This window comes from Cucumis sativus, chromosome 2 (assembly GCF_000004075.3).
Source record: "Cucumis sativus cultivar 9930 chromosome 2, Cucumber_9930_V3, whole genome shotgun sequence".
Lineage (NCBI taxonomy): Eukaryota > Viridiplantae > Streptophyta > Magnoliopsida > Cucurbitales > Cucurbitaceae > Cucumis > Cucumis sativus.
The window spans coordinates 13,204,711-13,222,642 of NC_026656.2; the positions used below are offsets into that span (position 1 = coordinate 13,204,711).

The window sequence follows — 17,932 nt, forward strand, 5'->3', positions numbered from 1 at the left end:
TATGAATTAAATATGTATTTTATTGTTTAAGAAAAAAATCATGATTAAAAGATTACAAATCTAATTACTCATTACACAACAAGGGTAAATAGATAATTCCAAAACTTGCTTACACAATCTTTAATCACATTGTTTCAAACAATTCAAAAAGAAAAAGAAAAACTATATATATATAATGGAGGATGTCATTGGGTAAAAATTCCCATCAATCCACCAATTAATTATGAAATTGTGCTCACTAAGAGTTATTGCTGTTTACCTTTTTTGATTTCTTGTTGGCTTTAAGTTTGGAATAAAGCTCTTTGGTTCTAAACGCCAACCAAATGTCCAAAACAAACCCAATCACACAAGCCAATGCCATCACAAGAAACACAATTCTATAGCAATGTCCTCCGATGCACGTGTTCCCGCCGCCCTCGGTTGGAGTCGCCTCCATGTCATAGAGGAACCCTGCGAGAAGGCCTGAGAATAGAAAGGAGCCGATCGGGAGGTTGAGGATGAGAATGTTGTAGATGAGACCGTAGTATTTGAGACCGAAGAGTTCAGAGGCAGTGGGGACAGTGACGGAGAGACGAACGCCGTAGCAAATCCCGACAATGACTGAACCGATGTAGAGAGACCCTGGCATCGCCATCGCCATCAAAACGTATCCAACGGTCATTAAAATTTGAGATGCTGCGTTCCATAGAGGCCTTGGAGTGCCTGCTTTCCTGAAATAATAGTCATGAAGATATTGTTACATTTCAATTCACTTTAATTTAAGAATATCTTTCTCCTTCTTTTTCCAAAAAGACTCAACTTTTTAATACAATCAGTTTCAACCATTTAAGATTTGTTGAAAATGAAGGTCTTCTAATTTGACATTTTTTTATAATAAAGTTATTTTTCAAAATGAATAGTCTAAAATTTGAACATGTTTATTTTAATTTCTAAATGTAAAGAAAAAAATTGAAGAATAAAGAAAGGCTTTGTTACTATTTTCCTCTTTAATACTTATCTCAACCAAAGTAGGTATCTCTAGAAAATGTCATTTCAATCTTTTCAAAAAAGTATATCAAAGGTTTGAAAAGAATAAACTTTGTAAAGTTGGACCAAAATGGATATTTTCTATAAAATATATTTTGAAATCTCAAGTTCCCGTTTAAAACAATATTTACAATTCAAAGAACAATACAGAATAAGTTTAAAAAGAAAAGAAAAAAGTTAATATTTTTTATAATTAACTTTAAAAATATTTTTTGGAGTTAAATTTAAATTTAAATTCTAATAGTGATGAAAAATATAGTAATTCTTTCTGATTAAGAATTAAAGATTCCAAGCTCCTAAATACGAAAAATGCATATTTAATTAAAAAAAAGTTCATAGTAAAACATGCAAATCTTGGTGAAATTAAAACAAAACTTAAATTCAATTCAATGCAAAAGTTGGAGTAATAAATCAAAACTATACTCAAGTTTTGTGGGAAAAAAGGTACTATTTCATTTTCATAGTGGTGTATAATATATCTAATTTGAAAATAGAAATAATTAATATCAAAGAAAAAAAGAAGTATTTGTAAGAAAATGAAATTAAAAACATGAATGTAGAAAATATAAAAAATCAAATGAAGACGAAAGTAAAATTGTAAAATATTTTGAAATAGAAATAGAAAATAAACCAAAATCAAAAGCGAGAGAGAGAAAGAGGGGAACTTACTTGAGAAAATGCTCGGAAATTGTACCGGAAAGAATCCGGCCAAAAAATCCCCAAATACTTGTGAGAGAAACGAACATGGATACATCCGCGTAACCCAGAGCCAATCCGATCTGACCCATATTGTTCATCACCGCCAATCCCGTTCCAACTCCACACAAAAACGACACGAACAACACCCAGAAGTCAATCGTTCTCACCGCTTCAAATATCGTATGTTCTTCTCCAATCACCGGCGCTCTCTGTTCTATCACAGCAGTTTCCCCTGCTTCCTCCTTCACCGCCCCTGTTACCACTTCTTCTTTCACTAGCGGCTCCTCCAGATCCAACCGGCTCCGAATCGAGTTCCAGCTCTTGAAAAATGAGTAAATTGGGATAATCAAAGGGGATCCAAGGAGAATCAGAAGCCCAATTGAGTATAATTGGGAGATGAGTCTGCCGGAGTTTTTGACGAAGTCGAAACATAAGAGATAAACGGCGACGACGACAGCAAGAGCGTTGAAGACGGAAAAGTAATTGGATTCTTGTTGGGTATCGGCGGCGGTGATGGTGGTTTGAGTTGGGATTTCGCGGAGGAAGAACATGGCGAAGAGACAGACGGCGAGAGGGACCAAGGAGAGCATGAGGAGGAAAGAAGATGGGTCGGAGGAGAACAAAGCAAAACAGAGATCAGTGAAAATGGCCGTGCTGAGACCGACGTAGCCTTTGAGAATGCCGGAAACTGGGCCGCGATTCTTCCGGAAGTTTCTGATGCATGTTACTAGCACCGCCGTGTTCATCCATGTCGTGCTGTTTCCACCCATACACAAGAAGATGCACATCTGAACAGCACAAACGCCATTTTTTTTTCTTAGTTGAAATGAAGATTTTTAGAAAGAAGAACTAATTAAACTGTTTTTTGCTTAACTGAAATTGGATGATTCTTAGTGTTTCATTCCCAATTTAATAATCATCAAACCATACTTTTCTTGCTAACTGAAACTGAATGTCGATATCTCGTTAAATAAATATATTGCCTAATAATTTAAAAAACATTAAAGAAAGAAAGATTTTCACTCAGTAAAAAGTTTTGAGTCTCTTACTATTGAACTATTTCACTCATTTTAATTTGGTTTCTATATTTCAAACTTTACCAAACTTACATTTCTGAGTATATTGTTTTTGGTGGTAGCCATAAGTTAGTTAATTTTAAAGAACTTTAAATATCATTAGCTAAGGTTGAAGAAGAAAGACGTGTTGCTCATAACATGAAATGAACAAAAACAAAAAGGGAAAAGAGAATTAAAATCTTGAAGAGAAGAAAGATTCAAATATATATTGACCAAATAAATAAATAAAGTTACCTGCCAATAAGGAAGAGGAGAGATCCTTCGACTAACAACAAGCCATTGAGTGCCATACCCAACAAGACCTTCAACAGATCCAATAAGCAAAATCACCCAAGTCGGAAACTTATCACTAGCGATTCCGGCCAGAAGTCCAAACGCTTTCCCAACATCTTTGGCCACGGACAGATTATTGAGTTGAAGTTGGGTTAGATTCATGAGAGATTTCAAGGCGTCCGAGTAATTGGAGAAAGTGTAGTTGTTGCCAGAAATCGCCTGAACCCATACGGCGGACACAAATCCTAGCCATTTTAGCACCGTCATGGACGGCGGCAAGTTTACAGAACCCATTTTAATCTTTTGAAAAACAAAAAGCAGAGAGAGTTTTTTTTCCCTTTGTAATAGAGAGAGATGAATGGTTTTGAATGGCGGAAAGAAGAGATCTTATCGAGTATTTAAATACCCAAAACTGGGATTCTTTAATACTTTTTTGACTTTTATAAAAAAAATTATGTTTCTTTTTTCTTCTCTTCCAGAAATTCTTTCTCTCTCTTTTTCTTTGATTTAAAAATGTGTATTAATTCCATTTCAAATCCAACTCATCATAGATAGTGAACCAAGAACATGCACCATTTTCAAGAAACATGTTTAGAGTTATTACTTTGGTAAATTATAATTTGATCATACCATTCTCCTGAAATAGGAATTATAAGTTAAAGATGGAAATTTTCATCATTTGAGTATTATAATAATTCGTAGCAAAATAAAAGGCATGATAAATGATGCAAAAAGTTTATATACTATCTTTATAAAAGTAATGCATCTTAGATTAAATAAACCTTGACTTTCACCATTTTCGAAAGAACCCTTTTCATAAATAAATGTATTCTAAGTAAAATTAGAGCTCTCATTTAAATTTCTAAATAGATTTATGTATTGAAAAAAATAGTAATTTATATACCATGGAACATTTCCAATTAATTTTAAAATGTCAATGCTTATGTTTTTTTTTTAAAAAATAATACTAACAACAACAAAAATTCAAATATCATTTTGATTCTTAATATTATAAACTTTCTTAATATTTTTAGTATAGATATTATTATCGATTAAAAATCAACCAACAAACTTTAAATAAACTAAATTTAGATACTCGAAAGTTAAAAAGCGTGAAATTGAATAGTAGATGTATCAAAATGTGCTATTTGTTAGTCGTAATCAAGTTAAAGTGTGGAGTATTTAAATTATATTGACCTATATTTAGTTGTGTATTAATGTGTAGGTGTTAGTAAAGCAATGAATATATAGAAAATATGAATAAAAGAGAGAGAATAGAATTGGAGGAAAAATAGAAAAAAGGAAAGTTGGTGATGTATAATAAAGTATAAAAGGGGTTGACCAAGACGTTACTCTCAAGTATTGGAATGTTGAATTATTGGTTAAGCAAAGTTGGATGTGAATTAATTATAATTACGATGATTAGAAAAAGGTAAAGGGTTGCAAGTTGGAAGTTGGAAATAGAGAGGAATGGCTTGCAAGTCGCAAATTGGAAAGGTCTTTGTTAAATTGCGGCAACAAAACGCGGCCTGTGTACACGGTTTCTAATTATCTATGCTTTACAATTTTAAAAACTATTCTTTTATTTTCCTTTAAATCATCATCTTCTTCTTCTTCTTTTACCCTCTAAATAGTTCCATCTTATCTTTAAATTCTTAAAAATGTTTGTTTCCATTGCATTGCCATTCTACCCCATTTTTTCATCTCAAATGTTAGATGTGATTTCATCTATATACAAATTTTTCGGTGTCTTAAGTTTGAGATATCTTGTGATTTTCTCTTTCCTCTTTTTTCTTTTTTTCTTTTAATTCTATCCAATCTTCTTCCCGTTTGCTTCAAGATTCCAGTTTGATTAAAAAAAAGAGCTGAGAAATTTGAGCTTTGAAAAAAAAACCAAATTAGTATTTAATTTGAGTTTATTGGATAATGTTGTAGTAAGACTTCTTGGTTACTAATTGATTTAATCAATATAACGAGAATAATCTAAAGCATAATATAGGAGTTACTTGATCGAGGATAATACATAGACAAATAAATGAAAATACAAAGTTTAGAAACCAAATTTTAATGCGTAAGTTGGTCCCATATTAAAATGGAAAAAAGAAAAGATTGGTGAGGTCAATAACTTGTTTTTCAATGGTGTGGGCAAGGCCTTATCTTGTTAACCCCAATCCGTACACGCCTTCCACCCTTTTTTAACAAAACCTTTCCTTATATCCTATTATTACCATCAAACTTTCCACCTTGGATCATTCATTAATTAATGTTTTTTTTTTAAAAAAAAAAATGGAATTGAGTGTGAATAAAGTGTTCATATTTCTCTAAAATATTATGAGACATGAAGAAAAATGATTGATTGCTCAAATAAAGCACCAACTCAATTTGGAAAAGTATTTCATTCTAAAGGTCATAGGTCATCTATGACTATTGCCCTTTTTCAATTTGGTTTTCTAATACTTCTTTTAACCTTTTAAATCTTGTCTTCATCCATCCAAATCTCACTCATTTTTTTGTACTTTTTAACAACTTTGGTATGTTTTGGTCAATCTATGGTCATCTTTCTTTTCTTCGTTTTAGAATTTAGCACGTTTACGTGTTTAAATTTATTCGTTTTCATTGTTTTATGATAAAATAGAGTCATTTTGATTCATGTCTTTTCTAGAAAATATTGTGATTATTTTAAGTTAAAGAAAATTTTATATAGAATTTATCTTAGTAAAATTAAAAAAAGAAAAAAAAACAATTATTTTTAGAAATTTAAGGACCAAAATAAACGAATAATTGAGTATTAAATATTTATTTATTTTCTTCTTTTTTTGAATATTTAATACGATTTATAAATTACAAATCTATTGAAATATTTACAAACTTTAACAATAATGAATACTTTTATACCACAAACCATCGTATTAATTCTATCTATCAGTATTTATTAACTGATAGAATATAAAGTCATGTTATATTTTTGTAAATATTTTAGTTCATTTTGCTATATATATTAACAATATCAATCTTTATTTGTGAATTTTAATTTTATTTTTGAGTATATATGGGAGTGGTGATTTGAAGCACGAGTTTAATTCAATTTTGTTAAAAGAGAGTTTAATTGGAACTTTAGTCACGATTTCACACTCTTTTCATGTCCATTAGACGTGGTTAGGATGCGTGTTGTATGTGTGTTTTTCTCTCCAGGAAAAGAGTGTACTTTTACTAAAATTTTAATTATTTTATATTTTATTTCACATGTTGAATTAATATTAAGTCCACTAAAATTATTTTATTTTTAAAATTTTTAAATATTATTATTATTATTATTTACTTTTAAAATTGGACCATGCAACTTTTCTTTGTCTTCCAAAGAATTTGATGCAACTTTTCTTTGACATAAATGCCAAATTGTGACATTCTACTTTACTCTTTCCACAAAATAACAAAAACATCAAAATTATTAGTGTATTCACTAGTTACCATGCAAGCACATATAGAAAGAGAGAAAAAAAAAAACCAAAGGCTTGGGGGTATATATTGAATGTGATATTCAATTTATATATGTCTTAATATTGATTCAACAATATTAAAGTTGAATCTACCATTAATTTAAATAGTATAACTTGTTAGACGAAAATATACTAATGTATTGCGAGATGAATAATGAATAGGAAATGCCTTATTCAAATTTGTGTTTATTTTCTCTTTAATTTGGCTTTTAAAATTTCCTAAATTGAGTATAAAGTTTGAATTCAAATTTATGATAATATGCTATTATGATTCACGACTCTACTTTTAAGTCAACAAAATCAAAATACATTTGATTTAAGTTTATCTAATAAAAAATTTAAAAAAAAAAATTGGTTGAAAACTGTATTTTGAAATCAAAATACTTATGGATTTTGACAACTCTTTCTCAATTGTGTATGTCCTACAATTTTATTTCGTTTACTATATACTAAAATATTTTTTAAAACAATATCAAACTGTTATAAATGATGACTGTGAAGTAATAATTTTAAGAAAATGGTCAATAATGTTGGTCATTGTCGAAGTTAGTGAAGACGGTATTCATAATTGAATGAAGTTGGTCGGAAGTTGTTGCCGAACTAACCGAGTAAAAATGAAGCGGATGACTTTTGATAGTTTTAATTAAGAATTATACATAGATTAAACACTAAACACTATCTTTATTTTTTCTAAAAAAACCAATTTTATTTTATAAACTTGATTTCTTTAAAACCTATTTAACGCACTTAGTTTCTAAATTTGAAAAAGCTCACAAATATTACTTAAATAATACAAATGAGTCTATTTACTACAACTTTATTATATATTTACGTTACTAAGGCGATAGATATATATATAGATCATTTTCAATCATTAGAAAAGTTCATGTGAATTCATGCAAAGTAGAAATAATAATTCTTAATTCACAAGTAAACTATATATTAAAGATTAATGAAGAGGAAACTTCCAAGAAATAGGTAAAATTTAGATTTTTTGTTCACTTGTCCTTAAAGTAGAATTTCACAAAAGTGCTTCCTATGGGTTGGTATTGGGATAAATAAATGGAAAAAAGATCAAGAAAGAACAAATTAATGTAGGGTCTCATTACGTAAGGTTGATATTAATGAAGTTGTAAGCTTTTCAAGACATCTAGAAAAAGAAATTAAAAAAGAAACATTTAAAAAAGTAGAATAAAATAAATTTGAAGCACATGCAACCTATTTGCTATGATAAATGTATTTAGTACTAAAATTGATTGGTTCATGACCATTTTAAAACTTTAATTAACTCAAATTATAATAAGTTTACCTTAAAAATAAATAATTGCAATTAACTAAATCATAGAAAAATAGTTTTAATTGCAAAAGTGTTCCATAAATGCAAGACTTACTTTATCAAATTAAAATCATTGTGGTTATTATTGTGATTTGGAGCTTGTTCATTTGAATAATTATTTGAAATTCAATAGATTAATTATTGCAAGCTCTTGCAATTTGACCCATAAGTTGAATGATAGGTAATTTTCATTTTAATATATATTAATTTCATCATTTTTCTTAAATTATTTTTATATTAATTCAACCCACTTTGACCCACTATCTCTCAAGGGTGAAACAGTCTTTTCCACACTCCATTTAACTTTTATCTAAACCCTAAAAAACGACTCCCACTAATATTATTCAAAGTCAGATTAAGAGTACAATACTTTTCTATCTATCATGACCTATGAGAGAAAAATATATATTGATCTTATTTTGTCCTTCTAAATTTGAACTATCTTTCTTTCCAATTTCAACTATGTATGATTTAATGGTTGATATATGTTTGAATAGATATATACATCAATTGCTATGTTATAACTACTTCAAATCCAGAGGATTAGATTCTATATATATAATGTTAGATACAAGTATGATGTAGAACGTAGATACGAAAAATCAATCTAACAATGAACATATATATAGTTGAATGACGACAAGTTCTTTATTCTCATTACAACTATTTGAGTTCAAATGGTTTACACGATGAGATATAACAATGAAATTAGGATAATTATACTCTATGAATTTCGTTTTTCTTTTTTCATTTTCAATTTTCACCAATAATGTATAAAGGGGATAAATTATATATTATTTTAAAACGTTAGGATGAGATTGATTGAGTTAGGATTTTATTATTCTATTATTGAGTTATATATTATTGTATGAATTTTTAAAGGAGAGAGATAGAATTTACTTTTTTCTAGTTGAGTTAGGATGAGATTGATCTTTCCATATCCTATATGTAACGTTGGATTTTATTTGATTGAATCAATCAATAGCTAACTCTTGGATTTATCTAAACTAAATTCCAATTTTATCTTTATATGTATCATTTCCTTATTTTCTTTCCTATTTTTGGTTTATTTTTTCAAAACCCTAGTCAACACAAGAGTTACTAGCTAGTTCTCTCATTTTTAATAATTAACATGATGTATTCTCTCTGTCTATTGCCATGCATTTGTTTTGATTTCTTGGTCCCTTCTCATGCATGCCATGCACCTTTCAACATCATTTTGTCATAAACAAGCATGTTACTTGTACAGTAAACGAAACGCTATCTCTCTCTCCTCTCCTCTCCTCTCATGCTTTATTATTATTCTTGAAAAGTATAGCAGCAACAGTACATATTTTCATTTACTTGATAAAAGAGAAAATTATAACCCCTACACATAAAAAGGAAAAAAAAAAAAACCCACACTTCTTATCTCTTTCCATTCCTTTCTGAAACACACAAGCTAGTACAATAATACATATATATTCACATATTTTTGATAACCGAGAGGAAGAGATCATATTTTGGAAGTTAACAATAATTGGTATTGCTTATCGCATCTACTCCACACAATTTTATTTTGCATGTGCTACCTATAACACTTCATCTTCTTCTTCTTTTCTTCTTCTTATTATTGCAATTTCTTAAATATAATTTACAGTCTGTTCTTTTGTCTTTTTCTATCACAGTTGTTTGTGGTTACATTATGTCCTTTCCGGACACACCCAAGCAAACAAAATTGACGATGTGTACTCCAAACCAAAAAGCAAAAAGCAAAAAGCAAAAAGAAAACACAACCAACATATATATCTTTCATTGCATATCTATTTCTAAGATTCATTTTTATGATTTCTAGAAGTTATGATTCAGGGTACTTAGTTTGATTTTAGTGTTAATGGACTGTTGGCAAGCATGAGTATGAGTGTGTTCTTTTATCGGTTTGATCTTTTGTTTTGATATAATTTTTTGATTTAACAATCTTTTCTATAAGATTTATATGAATTTTGTGGAGTCAAATCGAGTAGAGTTTGATTTAGTTTAATTTAAAAGTTCATATAGAAAGGAGAGTCTAGTTATCACTTTTCGAGTTTTAATTTTACTTAATTTTCTATCTTGGGGGTCCTCTAATAATTAAAATCACTTATAATATTTCTCTCGCATCTTGTTTTTGGTTATGTGTATGACAAGATATGATCGATTGTGATACTCGACATTACTGACTACCAAAGATCGAGCTCAACATTATTTTTTTCGATTACTATTTATAACATATTACTTTGAACACTACAAAAATATAAATTATATATTATTTTAAATCTTATTAACTCTACAAATAAGTGTTTTCATATACAAGTATGTGTTATATTGATGTATATTTACTACAACCGATGACTATAAAACATTTATTATAACCTAATAAAGTCATTGTTGAAGTTAGTTGTCGAATGAGATATATCATAGTAGTTAATTAATTAGTCGCCAAAATTGATCGATGGAGGTGGTTATTGGCCATGTTTCTGTTGAAGTTAGTGGTCTAATGGTTGCCAAAGGGAGCTATCAGATATGGTCACTGGAGTTTAATGTATGAGTACGTTATATTGGTTTCACAAAGTTTGTCATTAGAGATGGTCAAATGAGTTATTAGGTCATCTCAATAATTGCTTTTCCTAGGAGCAGTAGAGTAGAGTAGTAGACAACAACCATACAGGTTATTGAAAGTGAGATTGGATAATTAGTGAGAGTATTATAGTAATTTTACGCACATACAAATTAGGAAGAGATTGACTATTAAACACTCGAGTAAAAAAAAGTTGATTTCTAGAACACCCTAACTTTATTTCAAAAAATCAATTTTTTTAAGTGCTATTTTTTTTTTGGTAGCTTCCAAACATTTTTAACTTTTTCTTTTTCAAAATTAAATGAAAACTAAATCAAATTAAACACACTAGATCTTTTTAAATTGGTACAAGCAATGTGATAAATATTAACTCAATTTATATAAAATTTATACCATCCCTCACTTCAAATCATTTGTCACAAAAAAAAAGTTGTTTTTACATCTAAAACTTTAGTCAAGTTTTAGGGGAAAAAAACTAAAAAAACAATCAAGTCGATGGGCAACGATGAGAACATGGTTTTAAAATTTTCAAAGTTAGAAGATATTTTATTAAAATTAAAATAATGGAAAGTGAGGATCCAAAATCTTCCAAGGGACCAACAATTATTATTTTTTTATAATCAACGTGATCAAATTATATAATTATATTTCTTCTAAAAGTATTATATATATAATTAATACATTTTTTTTTCATTTCTCTCTCTCAAAAGCATTATTGTTGTTATTATTTTAATGTATGATACCTTTTCATAATTAATAGACGATGAAATTTGAAAAGCAAAAGCGTTTTCCATATTGCGGCCTTCCCAAAGTAAAAGATATTTATTTTAAATTCCACCCATAGATTTCTTTTTATTTTTTATTTTCAATATTTTATTTTACTTAATAACAACTTTTTTTTGTTCTTTCTGGACTAATCTCTTCCAACTTTGTTTTTCTTTTCCTTTCCCAATTTTCTCTTATTTTTTTTACAACGATGTAATGCGACTAATGTTTCACATCAATTAGGTAAAAGAGAATGATCTTATGTATATAAGTGATGATAACTATTTTCACAGGTATGATACCTAATTCTAAAAATAAAGTAACAAGGATTAAACAAAGTGGACAATATCATACTATTGTAGAGGTATTTGATGTTTTGTTGTCCTAATACTAAAATTTAGATTGAAAATATAGAAAAATGTAAGTTACAGTAGAATAATATTTCTCTATGTCAATTTGAGCTCCAACTCATCTTTTTTCACTAGAAGAAAAACTCTCTACTATGACATTTATTTATTTCACAAAATAGAGGGAGGAAAAAAAAATGTCACAAAAGGAAAAAGAACGCGTTTTTGGCGGGAAAAGACGGAAATTTTCGGAAAATGTTTTTCGCGACAGTTATTTGATGTCATAAAATATAAATAAAATAATAATAAAATAATATATTTAATATAAAAAAAATAATAACTTTTTTAGGGATTTTTAACTTATTCCCTTCTCCCCTTTCCCCTTTCTTTTGTCTTTCTCCCCTTTTGCCTCCCCTTTCTGCTTTCTACCCTTTCTCCCATTTCGCCTCCCCTTTCAGATTTCTTCCCTTTCGCCTCCCAATCTCCGAACTCCTTGAACTCCCTTCTCCAGACGACGACGAGGTCCATCAGACGAACAACCACCGTCGATCTCTAAAAATGCTGTCGATCGTCTTCCAACGTTGTCTGTCACTGCCAATCGTCGCCCACTGTTCATCTTTGGAACCAAGCGCCCGCTGTTGACGTCGGAGACATTTACTAAGGTTAGGTTTTGTTACTGTCTCTAATTCTTCTTCTTCTTCCTTTCCATTTCTTTCTTTTTGTTGTTCTGTCTCTATATTAAAACTTATTTGTTGAAGAACACTAGTTTTGATTGAATTTTTTTAAGGGTAGATTTTGCTTTACCAAAGATATGAACACCAGTCCATATTAAGCCATGAAATTCTTTGATTGTAAAATCTTCACCAAAATTTTCATAATTATTTTTGATGGCGTCATTCCAATTGTTTGTTAGTGCCGATTTCTTTGCAATCTTTAAAATTATTTTCGTTGTGTTTTCAAGAATTTGTGTAGGTTGGTGATGAAACATTTTGGTAGCTTACAATGTGTTTGATGAAATGCCTCAATGAAGCATTTGGTTGATTTTTGATTGATTTTTGTTCGTTCGAATTAGGAAATAACAAGGCCAAAGGAGATGTCATGGCTATGGGCTGAAACCTTTTTCGCCTCTTTGCTTACTTGGAATCTGAATCCGTTCATCGTGTTTTCTCCATCTTCTTGTATCGTTGTACATTGCCGCTTTAACGACGGTGTAATTTTTCGCTAGTGCAATCCGATTTGAGAAAATATATTTTTCTTGGGTTATGCTGATCAATTACGTTTTACGAGGCTTTGATCACGAGGAAATTGGAGCAGGATTGATGAAGAGGAAAAATTTATCTTTATTTTTATGTTATGCTGATTTGTCCTTCTTGATGCTATAATTCTTAGATGTGGTTCTGAAGGAAAAGGAAAAATAGTTTGTGGCTTGAAGCAGTAATTCTTCTATAATGTTTGTATCATTGTGTTCGTGTGCCCGTCTGTGTTTTTGTTTTATAAAAAATATATACTAGCTTCACTAGGCAAAATCAATACTGTACTTGTTTGTTCAAGATATTATTAGACAGAAATGGAAATTTTGAAGTCTCGAAACATAGATTACGAAATATGTCCACTCGAAATTATAATTAGATATAGCCAAAAACTTCATGTAATTAAAACTCTTGAAAAATTTTAAGAAGCTTGAAAGCAATATGTACAAGGTCGTGTGTGGTCAATGTGAGACTTGGTTCAAATCTGTTCAGTTAGTTTTATTTTGCCGTCTTAGAATTACTATGACCTTGTGATATGACTATTGTGGAAATATACTATCAAAGGTATGCTATGGGCGTCAATGTAGAGAGGGCTGAAGATGTTCTCATGCACAAAAATCTTCTCTATATGGCACATATGTGCAATTGACAGTATATTGTGGAAATATACTGTCAAAGGTATGCTATGTTCTCATGCATGATCCTGCTACTCGACCTACAATTGACGTCCGTCTCGTACAGGTAATGTCTATCACGAACTATTGATTATTGCACTAGATTTTCATATTACAGAAGTAATGGAATTTGATGTTACATCTCTCGCTATATATGTGATTAAGTAGTTTTTTAGTGTAATATTAATCTCTCGCTATATATGTGATTATGTCGTAGTTTGTTGTTTTATTTTGTCTGAACAGTATTTTTCATTTAATTTTCCCAGTGTTCTAAAAGTTAACCTTTATACATTCTGTATAAGAATTCTATCTAGTTCTTGTCGACAAAATGCAAATGTAAAAATTGGTCAACTTGCAGGTTCATTCATCTCCTGGCAGGAACTTTGGCAAGTCAGTTAATTGGAGCTTGAAGGAAAAAGTGGACTAGGAGCGGTTTTCTGGTTATGACAGCAATCAATGATTCCTCCATGTCACTTTAATAAGAGTTCAATGGCCCCTTCTGTTCTTAGTCCATCCTCCCCTCCCCCCCCCCCCCCCCCCCCCAAAACTTTTTCTCGGTAAATCGGAAAAGGTTTCGTTATTTTTTTTCTTGGAATTATTTAACATATGTTGCATGTGGATTGGTTAACAATGAAAGATTTATGTATGCCCTTGGTTCTCAAGCACCATCCCAATACTTTCAGGCCAATGCATGAAATTACAATATCAACAATTGACAAGCCGAAATTGCTCAGTCAGGTAGACTCACTCTCTAAATTGTATAATTTTTGTTTTTTACTAGAGCTAAGTAGCTTCTTGTAAAGGAGCATCTTACACACTAGTAGAGAGGGTCATTATTGTTGGAGGAACTAATGTTCTTAGTTAAGCGTTTATGCTTTTGGTAACATTCCCATGTTTGTAGCACAACTATTTGAAGAAAATTAGCTGTAAATACCGAATATGATTTATTGGACTTAGCTAAATTTTTTTATTATATGTGAGACATTCAGAGCAGAAATTACCTTTCAGTTGACGTCCTTACTTTCTGAGATTGGGCTGAATATTCAAGAAGCACATGCTTTTTCAACAACAGATGGCTTTTCCTTGGATGTTTTTGTAGTTGATGGTTGGGTAATTGAGGTAATATAGTCTTCCAAGGCTTTTCTTTCTCATTTTCACACGACATTGAATGGGTTGTGGCAGGATATTGGATATTTTTTCAGTTCAGAATGGTCTTGATCTATTTTTTCTTAAAAAAATATTATTTATACCATCCATGAATTGATTTTTTACATGGAGTGTTGAAATTACAGGATACCAAGCAGCTAAAAGATATACTGGCAGAAGAAATATCAAAGATTCAGGTAGCTGCCAATATTCTTGTTAAAGGTTACATTCCTGAGGATGGTTATACTTCACCTCAGATGTTATTTGAATTCTAACTAGTTGAGTTATATAGAAAAGGCATCCTCTATTCACACATTGGGAAAAAGTAGGGGTAGGTGCAAGATTGAGCCGTTAAATATTTAAAAGTTGACACATTAAAATTTTAATGCCATTGCTCTCCACTGTAGGCTCTGAAGTACTTTTTGATTCCAATGATTTTTCTTTTATACAATAAATATCTATAGGCACAATCATTATTTGACTTTGCAGAGTAGCTAATATCAATTCTAGCTAAGTTATTCCCGGGGTCGCTTTCTTAAGTGTGCTTCCTTTATCTTTTTTATTTTCATTTAATTAACTTTTCATTAGTTTGTTCTCTATTCCAGACCGATATTAAACCAAAATGTTTGACAGGTTATCAAGGTAGCTGATTTTGGTGTTGCTAGAGTGCTAGCTCAATCTGGTGTGATGACTGCTGAAACTGGAACATATCGTTGGATGGCTCCGGAGGTTAGTATCATGCAAATATATACTATTCACCCTATGGACATCAGATGCTGCGTTGGCATTCATGAAAAGTGTAGATATTAGATTTCAACCAATGTGTAATGGATCAGATTTCTATGTACCTCATATTTTCATATTTTCATGGTCATATATGGTACACATTCAGTTTCACACATCTTCCCCTTCATCTTCCCCTTCATCTTCCCCTTCTTCTTCCCCTTCATCTTCATCTTCCCCTTCATCTTCTCTTTCATCTTCATCATCTGCTTCTCTTCATCTTCCCCTTCATCTTCCCCTTCTTCTTCCCCTTCATCTTCCCCTTCATCTTCATCATCTGCTTCTCTTCATCTTCCCCTTCAACTTCCCCTTCATCTTTCCCTTCATCTTCATCTTCCCTTTCATCTTCCCCTTCATTTTCTCCTTCATCTTCATCATCTGCTTCTCTTCATCTTCCCCTTCATCTTCCCCTTCTTCTTCCTCTTCATCTTCCCCTTCATCTTCCCATTATTTTTCCCCTTCATCTTTCCCTTCATCTTCATCTTCCCCTTCATCTTCTCCTTCATCTTCATCATCTGCTTCTCTTCATCTTCCCCTTCATCTTCCCCTTCTTCCTCCCCTTCTTCCTCCCCTTCTTCCTCTTCCTCTTCTTCCTCTTCCTCTTCTTCCTCTTCTTCTTCTTCTGCTCCTCTTCTGCTCCTTCTTCTTCTCCTTCTTCTTCTTCTTCTGCTCCTTCTTCTTTTTCTTCTGCTTCTTCTTCTGCTTCTGCTTCTCCTTCTTCTGCTCCTTCTTCCGCTTCACCTTCTCCTTCTTCTGCTTCATCTTCCTTCTTCATCTTCTCCTTCATCTTCCCCTTCATCTTCTTCTTCTTCATCTTCTCCTTCATCTTTTGCTTCATCTTCTTCTTCTTCTTCTTCTTCTTCATCTTCATCTTCTTCTTCATCTTCTTCTTCTTCTTCTTCTTCATCTTCCTTCTTCATCTTCCCCTTCATCTTCTTCTTCTTCATCTTCTTCTTCATCTTTATCTTCTTCTTCTTCATCTTCTTCTTCATCTTCCTTCTTCATCTTCCCCTTCATCTTCTCCTTCATCTTTTCCTTCATCTTCTCCTTCATCTTCTCCTTCTTCTTCTCCTTCTTCTGCTTCTTCATCATCTGCTCCTTCTTCTTCTGCTTCATCTGCTCCTTCTTCTGCTCCTTCATCTTCCCCTTCATCTTCCCCTTCATCTTCTCCTTCATCTGCGCCTTCATCTGCTCCTTCATCATCTGCTTCTTCTTCTGCTTCATCTGCTCCTTCTTCTTCTTCTCCTTCTTCTTCTCCTCCTTCTTCTCCTCCTTCTTCTCCTCCTCCTTCATCTTCATCATCTGCTTCATCTTCTCCTCCTCCTCCTCCTCCTCCTCCTCCTAAAGGTGTTCAATAATTCGAACAATTTGAACTTACTTGACTCAAGTCCTAAGAAACTTAATTGGATTAGTAAAGCCTTTTTTTTTTTTTTTTTTGTTAGGGTTTGTGTCAATGCAGAAACATCAAAAGAAAACAAAAAAAGTGAACATATATATACTAAAAAAGGAAAAAGGATAACAATGAAAAAAATGAGGAAAAGATGAAAAAGAAAAGAAAACAATAACTTGGTTGCATGACCCAAATATTCAACCCAAATTGAAAGGTTTGGGTTAGAGAGATGGATCTATGTAGTCATGTCTTTTTAGAAGTAGACGTGATCAAACTCATGTTAATCTATCAGTACTTTCTTAAAAATTATAATTAAGGTCAAAAGTTTGTAATAGATAGTACCTCAACTCAATTAGGAGTTTTTTTTTTCTTCTTTTAATACATTAGAATTGAGAGAATTCAAACCACCAACACATTCAAATGTTGGTTGAACTATGTTTTATTTACATCACAAACCCAAATTAGTTTAATAGGAAATTTAAATTTATGTTTAGGGATAATTGGATTGTAATAAATTACAGGTTTTGTGGATTTGAAGGTGGTCATTGTGAGTAGGAGACGCAAAATGTGATCATGGAAAAGAGAGAAAAAAAAAAAACAAAACAATCTAAAAAGATTCAAAATACTTCCCATCTTATCTATTTCATATATCAATTGAAAAAAAAGATGTTTCAATCTTAATTACTTTTGTTGTTCACACAACTAGCTTTTTTGGAACTGGGATGTGATATATAGCACGTTCTCATTTTTCTCGAGGTGGGACTCACTTCTTTTCTATTGGCTCGAGGGACTGGATAAGATACTATTTAAAAAGAGACTACAACAATATAACTAAAAGAGAAAAGAAAAAGAGAACGGATAAGTACGTATAGATTATAAAGATTATAAAAATTAATAAATGAGCCGAGAAACTTTTAAAAATAATATATATGTTATTTTCTAATATTTGTATACATTCCTAAACTTTGTAAACAATCTAAGAATTTCCTCTTTGTAAAAAATTCATCTGAACGTTGTTGGATGAAAAATCAAAATATCTAATTCCCTTTGTTTCATGCTTATTTCAAGCAAGCA

General features: G+C 31.0%; 2 protein-coding genes across 4 annotated transcripts; one reads left to right on the top strand and one right to left on the bottom strand.

Moving 5' to 3' along the window:
• LOC101216743 (protein NUCLEAR FUSION DEFECTIVE 4) lies at positions 1-3,455 on the bottom strand. The gene is made up of 3 exons (XM_004146983.3): positions 3,036-3,455; positions 1,696-2,513; positions 1-710 (listed from the first exon to the last, which is right to left on the bottom strand). Exons 1-3 carry the CDS (start codon positions 3,366-3,368, stop codon positions 239-241), a joined length of 1,623 nt encoding a protein of 540 aa, XP_004147031.1. The 5' UTR covers positions 3,369-3,455; the 3' UTR covers positions 1-238.
• Positions 3,456-11,991: 8,536 nt separating this feature from the next.
• LOC116402019 (serine/threonine-protein kinase STY17-like) lies at positions 11,992-17,481 on the top strand. Of its 3 annotated transcripts, XM_031880680.1 has the most exons (7): positions 11,992-12,277; positions 12,688-13,606; positions 13,898-14,277; positions 14,548-14,658; positions 14,832-14,882; positions 15,319-15,414; positions 17,380-17,481. In XM_031880680.1, the coding sequence occupies exons 3-7, from the start codon at positions 14,146-14,148 to the stop codon at positions 17,392-17,394; spliced, it is 405 nt and encodes a 134-aa protein (XP_031736540.1). In that variant the 5' UTR covers positions 11,992-12,277; positions 12,688-13,606; positions 13,898-14,145; the 3' UTR covers positions 17,395-17,481. The 3 variants fall into 3 exon arrangements, 2 of the variants coding, with proteins under 2 accessions (XP_031736540.1, XP_031736539.1); XR_004214375.1 differs by lacking the exons at positions 15,319-15,414; positions 17,380-17,481 and adding an exon at positions 14,978-14,999 and having other exon boundaries at positions 14,529-14,658; XM_031880679.1 differs by lacking the exon at positions 17,380-17,481 and having other exon boundaries at positions 15,319-15,586.
• The last annotated feature ends 451 nt before the right edge of the window (positions 17,482-17,932 follow it).